This window comes from Thalassophryne amazonica, chromosome 1 (genome assembly GCF_902500255.1).
Source record: "Thalassophryne amazonica chromosome 1, fThaAma1.1, whole genome shotgun sequence".
Taxonomy (NCBI): domain Eukaryota; kingdom Metazoa; phylum Chordata; class Actinopteri; order Batrachoidiformes; family Batrachoididae; genus Thalassophryne; species Thalassophryne amazonica.
Genome location: NC_047103.1, coordinates 16,145,339 through 16,154,575, shown reverse-complemented (window position 1 = coordinate 16,154,575; position 9,237 = coordinate 16,145,339). Strand labels below are relative to the sequence as shown.

At 40.4% G+C, this 9,237-nt stretch overlaps 1 protein-coding gene across 1 annotated transcript in view; it reads right to left on the bottom strand.

The window, feature by feature from the left end:
* Window positions 1–1,311: 1,311 nt before the first annotated feature.
* The window catches only part of LOC117506604 (activated CDC42 kinase 1-like), a 28,940-nt gene continuing 21,014 nt past the window's right edge, over window positions 1,312–9,237 (bottom strand). Inside the window, 4 exon segments of the mRNA XM_034166124.1 lie at window positions 1,312–1,960; window positions 2,156–2,283; window positions 4,401–4,496; window positions 7,999–8,134. Coding sequence (XP_034022015.1) covers window positions 1,954–1,960; window positions 2,156–2,283; window positions 4,401–4,496; window positions 7,999–8,134 — 367 coding nt within the window. The 3' untranslated portion in view covers window positions 1,312–1,953.

Genomic DNA, 9,237 nt, shown 5'->3' with positions numbered 1-9,237 from the left:
ACACAGCTTCAAAATGTTTGAACGTACCACATTCACATCCCAATTATTATACTGATTAGTTTATGTTTAGTCTCCATGTTGGTAACTGCACACAAGCGATGAGTGTGAGACGCGCTGGTATGTGCTGTAATCCAAAGCGAGAGCGGAGATTGACAAGCAAAGTTCTTCTCAAACTGGTGAGTTTAAGCTAAAGCTGCTGCTATCGCTTACTTTGATATCAATAACTGTATGAATGTTATAGACTTTATATGCAATTTACATTTTTCGCAAAGCCAGGTATCGCAATGTTGTGATGACCATCTCAGGTGTAATAATGTTACTATGCTGGGTGGGAGAAGTGAGCTCATTCCTGATGAGGTCAACCACAAACATTATCCTGCACAATCAAGTCGGTAGGGTGTTACTGAATCGCTGGTGAACGTCTCTCCTTCCTCTCTGTCTTTCTGCCGTCTTGTCTAAGACACTCTTAGGCTTCTTAAAAGTCCTACTCCTTAAGTTTTTCACCTTAGGAGCTCTCTTAAGGCCTAAGATGCTTGGTGAATAATTTTTATCTTAGCAAGGGAAAATTCTAAGCAATGTCTTAGAATTCTAGGAATTCTAAGATGTTTCTTAGAATGACATCACTAAGAGCTACTTTTAGCCTTAATATGCTTTGTGAATACAGACCCAGGTCTTTACAGAAAACCTATGGGAGAGTTTGTGGAGTATGTACACAGACTATGGGAGGAGGTGAAGCAGCATGGCGGCTCAACGGACACTCAAAGGAGTTACAGCAGAGGGGCGTGGCATCTCGTTACATCACAATTCAATGTAACTTTAGCAAAGTTCTAAATATTTAACACTGAGTGCATTTAAAAACAAATCTGAACGTGTATGAACGCTGAATGCTTTTGTGGACTTTGGCTCTTCTTAGTCGTGTTAGCAATCCAGCCATGGTGACACACAATTATATATACATACATATATATATATATTTTAAATGGTGGCAGACATGTACCGATGACTGCTGCACATTTGATCTCAGGTAAGTAAAATTATACTTTAAACAACTAATCTGAACAAATAAAAACTGTCTTCATTGGTGTCCATTTGGACTCGGCTGTTGCTGTGAGCTAATCTTTAACATCCTTAATGATCAAAGCAGCTGGAAATAAATAAATTCATTAATTAATTCATAAAAATTGTACTGTGTTGTGTTGCAGCCATTCAGAGTGTCGACACTTTGTAAACCCACTGGGCCTGTATGGAAATATCTCGTACCTGTAGCCATGTCCAGCAACAGAACATTACAGTAATATTAAAGAAATATAGTTTGGCAAATAATATTCTGGTAACTCGGAGAAAACTCGTTAAAAGAAACAGTACTGTGACAGCTGAAAAGCTTCAAGACACAAATATAAATAATATTTCATATGCCATCATATAATTCAGAAATTACACACATCTTCACCTGACCAGCAGTTAGCTTGTGCCCAAACGATCAACTTGTATCGCGTGTGTTGACAGTTGAGACACTCAGTAAGACTAAGTGTACGTAATACATTATCACATCTGTACATGTTCACTGAAATATTTGAGCACAATCACGTGGTTAATTGATATTTCCCTGATTTTGTATTCCTACATTAACAGCAGATAAGCATTAGCATTTACAGTCTGTACGGTAATAACAGATCATGCTCACACTCACAAGACAAAGTAACAGTTTGTTCCCAGCGGAAAGAAAAATTCTCATCAGTCAGGTAAAAACGGTGTGGCGCGGGCGTTAGCTAATGGCTAGCATGCACATATGCAACGCCATTTTTGCAGCATCTGGCATTCACAGTACAAAAAGTGTGGCACGTTATCGCCTCATGTTCTGACAATCGCTAAAATCAGCACCAGGTGTCGGGTTCGCAGAGTGGTGAGTCATCCCGGCGTCGTTATCGTTTGCTCATTAGCGGCTCTCTCCCGTCACTTCCTGTCAGACAGAGATATGTTATCCGACGTGTATGCTAAATCGAAAATAAATTATACAACCACAAGTCCCCTGCAGAGGTTATTTTTTTGACTTTCCTCCCACAAATTTAACAACTTTAGGTCATATACAATAAACAAAAGTATTTTCAGACAGATGTAAGGACAAGGTGCTAATTCTGCCTTTTTTAAGTCTTACCGGCTGCGGTGTGGTCCGTATGTATCCAGTATGAGTGTACTGGCCTGTTCCAGGTTCCACTGGCAGCGCTGCAGAATCTCCTCACACTCTGCTCTGGACCGCAGCCCCAGCCGAAATAACTGTTCTACCTATCAAACACCAGGGGGCAGAAAAGCACAAACTGTTCAATGTAGACTGCAGCGCGTCTTGACACAATGTAAATTGTGCTGATTTATTCAAAGAAAAACCACAAGGCTAGTTTTAAATATCATTTCCATTGGCTGGTAAATAGTTTCTGAAGCTAGTGTCAGTGTGTCGTCACAGTCTGAGGCAGACTGCTAGCCTCCTAGTCCCAAACCAAGCCTGTGAAGACGGTGAGGGCTGGTAGCACACTCTCACGAGCGCCACTAGCATAGATTATGACAAGCTAAAATTGGACGCTCTCGTTATGGCCGAACAACTGTCCAGTTTCTGGGTATTCTGTGTTAGTTAGGGGAGGTGATGGTCTAGTGGTTAAGGTGTTGGGCTTGAGACCAGAAGATCCTGGGTTCAAATCCCCGCCTGACTGGAAAATCACTAAGGGCCCTTGAGCAAGGTCTTCAATCCCCTATTGCTCCCGGTGTGTAGTGAGCGCCTTGTATGGCAGCACCCTGACATCGGGGTGAATATGAGGCATAATTGTAAAGCGCTTTGAGCGTCTGATGCAGATGGAAAAGTGCTATATAAATGCACATTTACCATTTAGTACGAGCCAGCAGCCAGCGTGCTTGATGAATTCTTGCGCAAAAAGTAGTTCCCAGATAATTGTGATATATTCATTTGCTTTGATTAAATTTTCACCAGGAAAATCCTAATGGTTTTCTCACTCATAGTCATATGTGTTACATACACTCATCCAGCAGCATCTTCTCATGTTGGCATGTCACGAACTAGTGGTGCTCGTGAGAGTGTGGCGAAAGTAGTGTGGCGAGTTCAATCTCTGGGCGCAAGATACCCCACAATTCCAAAATAGCAGAGATGTCGGTCCAATGAGAGCGGCACTCTGAGCAGGATGGGCTGGTAGCTTAACAAACCAACCGATATGCTAGCATCAGCATAATTTCAAGGTTGGTATCCAGGAAGTTAACCTCGAGGGGCAGGTTTCCTCGGTGAAAACATCGCCAAGCTCAATACAAATACATGTAATTTGGTCACTTTTCAAAGGGGTTAGACTCGTCAATAAAGTCAATTTAATGTACACTCGTTCATTTCATGTCGGCTTGGTGTATAAATCTCACCGTTCCAGGCAATGAGAGCCGTGAGCTGGCTGTTAGAAGCAAATTATAGACAATAAAAAACTAGCTGATTTCACTAAAACAGCATACAGACCAAGCGTGTTTTCACAGAGTGGACAGTCACGTAAGTACGAATTCTCGCCTTCGGATTGGCCACTTTGCCTGGTGACGTAGCGCCGATCTTGAGAATATGTGTATTTGGCACGTCCCATCACATGCAAGCTCCCCCGCACACACAGGCCACCCTCCCACACACCCCAATCCCTGCCCCCCAACCACAAGCCTCCCCCATGTACAAAACCACCTCACCACCCACACAAACACAACTCCCCCAATAGACCAACCAAACCCTACCACACACACACACTCAAACACAATACAACTCTCCTCTTACACGCACACACAACTCCTCCCATCCATTTATCTCCTCATAGGTCTCCCCCCTCTTTACTTGGGGTTTCCTCAGCTGATCTGATATTGATCTGTGAGTTGATTGGAGCACAAGTTTTATGCTGGATCCCTCAACTTTCAACAAGTTTAGCTACACAGAAAAAACTGTGAATGTATTTGCAAAACTGAGAAATGAAATATGGAACAAAACTCAACAAGAAAAACAAAAAGTTTGATTTTACTGCAAAATGATTCATCCTTTCAGCTTTTGGTTGTTGTATTGGTGTATAGTTTTTATTGGTTCATATCGTTCATCGTTCATTTAGACTTTCTGTTCTTGGTTGAAAGTGCATGTGAAGTGCTAGAAAAATGAAGCATCTCATTTGCAAACATACTTAGTATGACGTGACCCAAGCAGACAGTGCTGTCAAGTTAAATATGTCATCATTGCTCTCTGTTAACTTAAAAAAAAAAAACATGGTTTTTAACTGCAGAAACTTGTAATCGTTCTGTCGACTAAATGCAGCAGCAATCGTCTGCACAAATTTTAATGGCGTCCTGCTGCGTCTTACTAGTGTTTCAATGTAGAAAACAATCTGCACCTTCAAATGGTTTGTAGCCTGGGCGAGGTTCCAGCTGTGTGTCTGCAGAGCGGCCTGGCACTCCTCCAACGTGACACCGTGCACGGCTCCTTGGACCTGTCAGATGAGGAGTGAACTCACGGTTGTTCCCGTTTACAATAGTGGGGCGGCATAAAACAATTGCTCATTTTGTGATGAAAGCATAGATTTTGGCACACATATTCAAAATGAACTAATGTTTATTTTCAGGTATGGAGCCATCCAACCTCAAATGAGCTACAGGGGTCAACAAAGAATTACACTGGGGTCAAAATTTAAAAATGTTCCAATCATGTTGAAAACTATACCACATTATTTGTCTGATCATAACGATTCCAAAAAGGTATAGTTCGGACTATCTATGACTGAATGTTATGGAGTTATGGGGTAAAAATGGCAAAAATGGTGACAAAGGTCAGTTTCACTTTGTACAGTGGTCAAAAGTTAAAGTTGCTCCAATTTTGGTAAACAGTGATGCAAATTATTGGTTGAAATAAAACAATTAATAAATGGAATAGGTTTGACTGTGCTGAATGCTTGGTCTCCAAAGTACAGGTCAAACAAGGTCGATGTCCATTGGATTCTATGACATATGTTACCCCGTACCATAACTAAGCATGACAGATGGTACAAACTATTCCTTTTTAAAATGCTATGAACTCAACCAATAATTTGCACATTTTTTTTACAAAACTGGAGCAACTTTAACTTTTGACCCTTGTACAAACTGAAACTGACCTTTATCACCATTTTTGCTGTTTTTACCCCATAACTCCATAACATTCAGTCATAGATAATCCAAACTATACCTTTTTGGAATCATTATGATCAGACAAATAACGTGGTATAGTTTTCAACATGATTGGAATATTTTTAAATTTTGACCCCTGTGTAATTCTTTGTTGACCCGTGTAGCTCATTTGAGGTTGGATGGCTCCATATCTAAAAATAAACATTAGTTAATTTAAAATATGCGTGCCAAATTCCATGCTTTTATCACAAAATGAACAACTATTATGGAAATTTTAGCTAAGCTGCACCACTACAAGAGCACTTCTTACTATTCTGCACCAACACACGCACATGCCCCACTACATAAACCTGGCAGAGAAAAATCACATCTTTTAAACCTTCAACTATCAATACAGTGCACATAATCAGGTGATCAATAATCCATTTCATATGATAAGCACCAAGCCAATTTAGTCAGCCCAGCTAGCTTTCTCAAGATAGCTCAGTTAGCATGTAGCTTGCTCATAAACCTGACTTGTGGAGCATTTTAGTCAGAAAAAATTATTTTCTAAGTAACGTGGGTTTATTAGGTAATGTTAGTCTGATAACCAATTCATGGTTTTATTATTAAATAAGCTAAACCCGTAGCTGTGAAGCAGCAGCAGATGATCCAAGAAGCATCCAGATGTCACTATGCTAAACTGCATATCAAAGCAGCCAGAGGTTACAAATTTTGTTGGCATGAAATGCAGACAGTTAAACGCTTTGTATTACAGACATCAAACAATCACCTGAACTCAGCGCCTCATTAGCATTAAACAGAAACTGAGCACACATCTTGGACTGTCCATGCATCTGAGTATTAAAGTCAGTTTTCATGAAATACAGGCGTGAGAATTCACCACAGATCTGCAAATATCTGAGTTTGCTCCATGACTGCAATTACGACGTTTGACACAGAGAACAACTGCAGCATTTTCCAGTGCTTGATAAGATGTGCAGTGTTATTGGTGCCTCTCGTTACATCAGCAAATCTCTTCACATCATTTATTAGTGCAGCAGATAACTGAAGCAATCCTGCAAATGGTGATACAAGCACCAAATTTGGCACAAATACTCCACAGACATTACTCTTTTGAAAAAGAAAAAAAAAAAAAAACGATTGGCCACTTGTATTTTCAAAAGGCAGACAGGTAGGGGTCAATTGAAGACTTACACAGGAGTCCAAATTAAAAGATGCTCCAATCATATTGAAAATTATACCACATTATTTGTCTGATCATAAATATTCCAAAAAGGTGTAGTTTGGACTATCTGTGACTGAATGTTATGGAGTTATAGGGTAAAAACAGGAAGAATGGTGACAAAGGTCAGTTTCAGTTTGCACAGGGGTCAAACGTTAAAGTTGCTCCAATTGTTTCTGTGTAGGCTCTCAGTTGTCCAGGTGGTTTCCATAGTAGAGAAGCTTGAATCTTCGACTGGACTGGGTTGCTTGACGCAAGGACATTTTGCTTCAAATCACAGAAGCTTCCTCAGCTAAAATTCTTGCTCTGGTAGTCTGACTTCTGTCTTGACTCCTGTAGAGAAGAATAAACCAGAAGCCAACAAAAGCTGGAGTTTTTAACCTAACCAGACCCCTCCTACCGAGAGGCCGACTGCTATAGGCTAGTGACTAAACAATAGCTCTAATTAGCACCTATTGTGCACTCTCCTAATGATGGTATGGAAGCCTCCCCTGATGGCTCCCTTGACGACTCTCCTGATGACGTGAATGACTCATTACCATGAACAAAAGAATGAAACTGCTTTGACCTGAGTACCCCATTGTAAACAGGGGACAAAGCGTGTCTGAGACCCGCCCCCCGGTTAAGGCTGGGTTTCAACTGTTTTACAAAGAACTCCAGCTTTTGTTGGCTTCTGGTTTATTCTTCTCTACAAGAGTCAAGACAGAAGTCAGACTACCAGAGCAAGAATTTTAGCTGAGGAAGCTTCTGTGATTTGAAGCGAAACGTCCTCACGTCAAGCAACCCAGTCCAGTCGAAGATTCAAGCTTCTCTACTATTGCTCCAATTGTGGTAAAAAGTGATGCAAATTATTGGTTGAACTCATAGGACTAATAAATGGAATCGTTTTGACTGTGTTGAATGCTTGGTTTCAAAGTAAAGGTCAAACAATGTTGATGTCCATTGAATTCTGTGACATGTGACATATATTACCTTCGTAAAGTGATAATTAAGTATGACACATGGTGCAAACTATTCCTTTTTTAAAACCTTATTAACTCAACCAATAATTTGCATCACTTTTTACCAAAATTAGAGTAACTTTTTTGACCCCTGCACAAACTGAAATTGACCTTTGTCATCATTCTTGCTGTTGTTACTCCATAACATTCAGTCATAGATCGTCCAAACTATACCCTTTTTGACTATTTATGACCAAACAAATAATATAGTATAGTTTTCAATATGAGTGGAGCACCTTCTAATTTTGAACCCTGTGTAATTCAACTGACCCCTACCTGGCGGCCTATTGAAAGTTCAAGTGGCCAATCAATTATTTTCAAAAGGTTTTCTGCTGAATTTGGTGCCTCTATCACCATTTGCAGGATTCCTCTGTAAATATTCTGTTGTCTACTGCACTATTACCACCATTGAGGTAGATGTTTGTTGCAGATATGCTGATTGGCTAAACTGGTTCCCCATAGCAATACTTGTAATTGCGGCAGGATACCAGCTGAACTGGGTTACCCGCAGAATTCCCATTCCTGACAACAATAATGTGAATAAAGTAACAGTCTTACTGGTAAATTGCTCAGTGTTTCACACTTCCATTCCTTCTCCTTCACCTGTTTGATGATTTGCTCCTGTTGCATGCTGGGAGCTGTAGTTGGTCCATTGTTGTTGTTGAAGGAAGAATTTGGTTTGGCTCCACCAGGCTGCTGTATCATAGGTTTGACTGCTGCCATGTTGGCTGCTCCGTATCTGAAATACAGAAAGGCGACATTTTATTTGGTTAAACAATGAAGTGCTTGGGGGGAGCACTGTTAACATATAAACTCACAAGACACGACAGTACTGTTTTTCACAGTTTCTCACTAGTTGTCATAGTTAATGTGTTTTATTACATTTTTTTGTTATTAGTAACAAATATTACAAATAATTTTGAATAATTACTGTAATTAGATTTATTAAATAACTATACAACATCTTAAAATACTTTAGTTTCTTGTTGTGGCTGAAGAAACGTTCTAAAGACATCTCTCCGTGGTTTGTCTGGTCTCTGTCTTTCTCAGCCTGAACCACAGAACGCCGACTCTTTGTGCCACAAAAGGAAATTATCTTATTTTAAAAGCTGAAAGAGTCACAGCACTTCATTCATTCACGTCAGCGTTTATCACAGACATCAGTCGATTCTTCAGCATTCTGCAAACGATGAAAATAAATCCCTTAAGCCAACAAGACAAAAATAAAATTTAAAATTGTTTAATTACTCTTTTTGGCCTCCGTGTGGAGGAGCAAGGCCATGTGACAGCATACGCATGCAATATTTGCGTGCACCACCTGCCAGATAAAAGGGTTCTGTTGGCGGTGGAAACACAAACCAAGCCAGACTTAACTGTTCTGAACGTACAGTACTGACCTGGACTGCTTGGTGGAAATGAGGCTGTCAGCATACGTTGGCTAAATCATCATGGTGTGACGGGGCCCTAACAGTTGTGGTTTGCACTCTGTCTGTGCCCATGTGTTAGGCATCGTTGTGTTCTTTTGTCTGTGCCTTTTTGTTAGTTTTGTCCACATTCCTTCTGTGGGTTGTCTATGTGTTGTGATCCCTGTCTATGTCTGCTGTCCTTCTGGTTTGTCCCTTTTGTCCGTGTCTCTGTGTTTTGTCATTTGTCTCTTTGGTGTCTCATGATGCATTCCCCCAGTTCGCACTTTATCCACGTCTGAGTTCCACGTTAGTTTTCTGTTTTTTGTTCATGGATTTAGTTTTTGTTCACTGTCGAGTTCTTGTTGTAGTTTTTGTATTGCTTGCTTCCTTATTTTGTTCTTAACCTTCATGTAGTTTTCTACTGTTTCACTTTGTG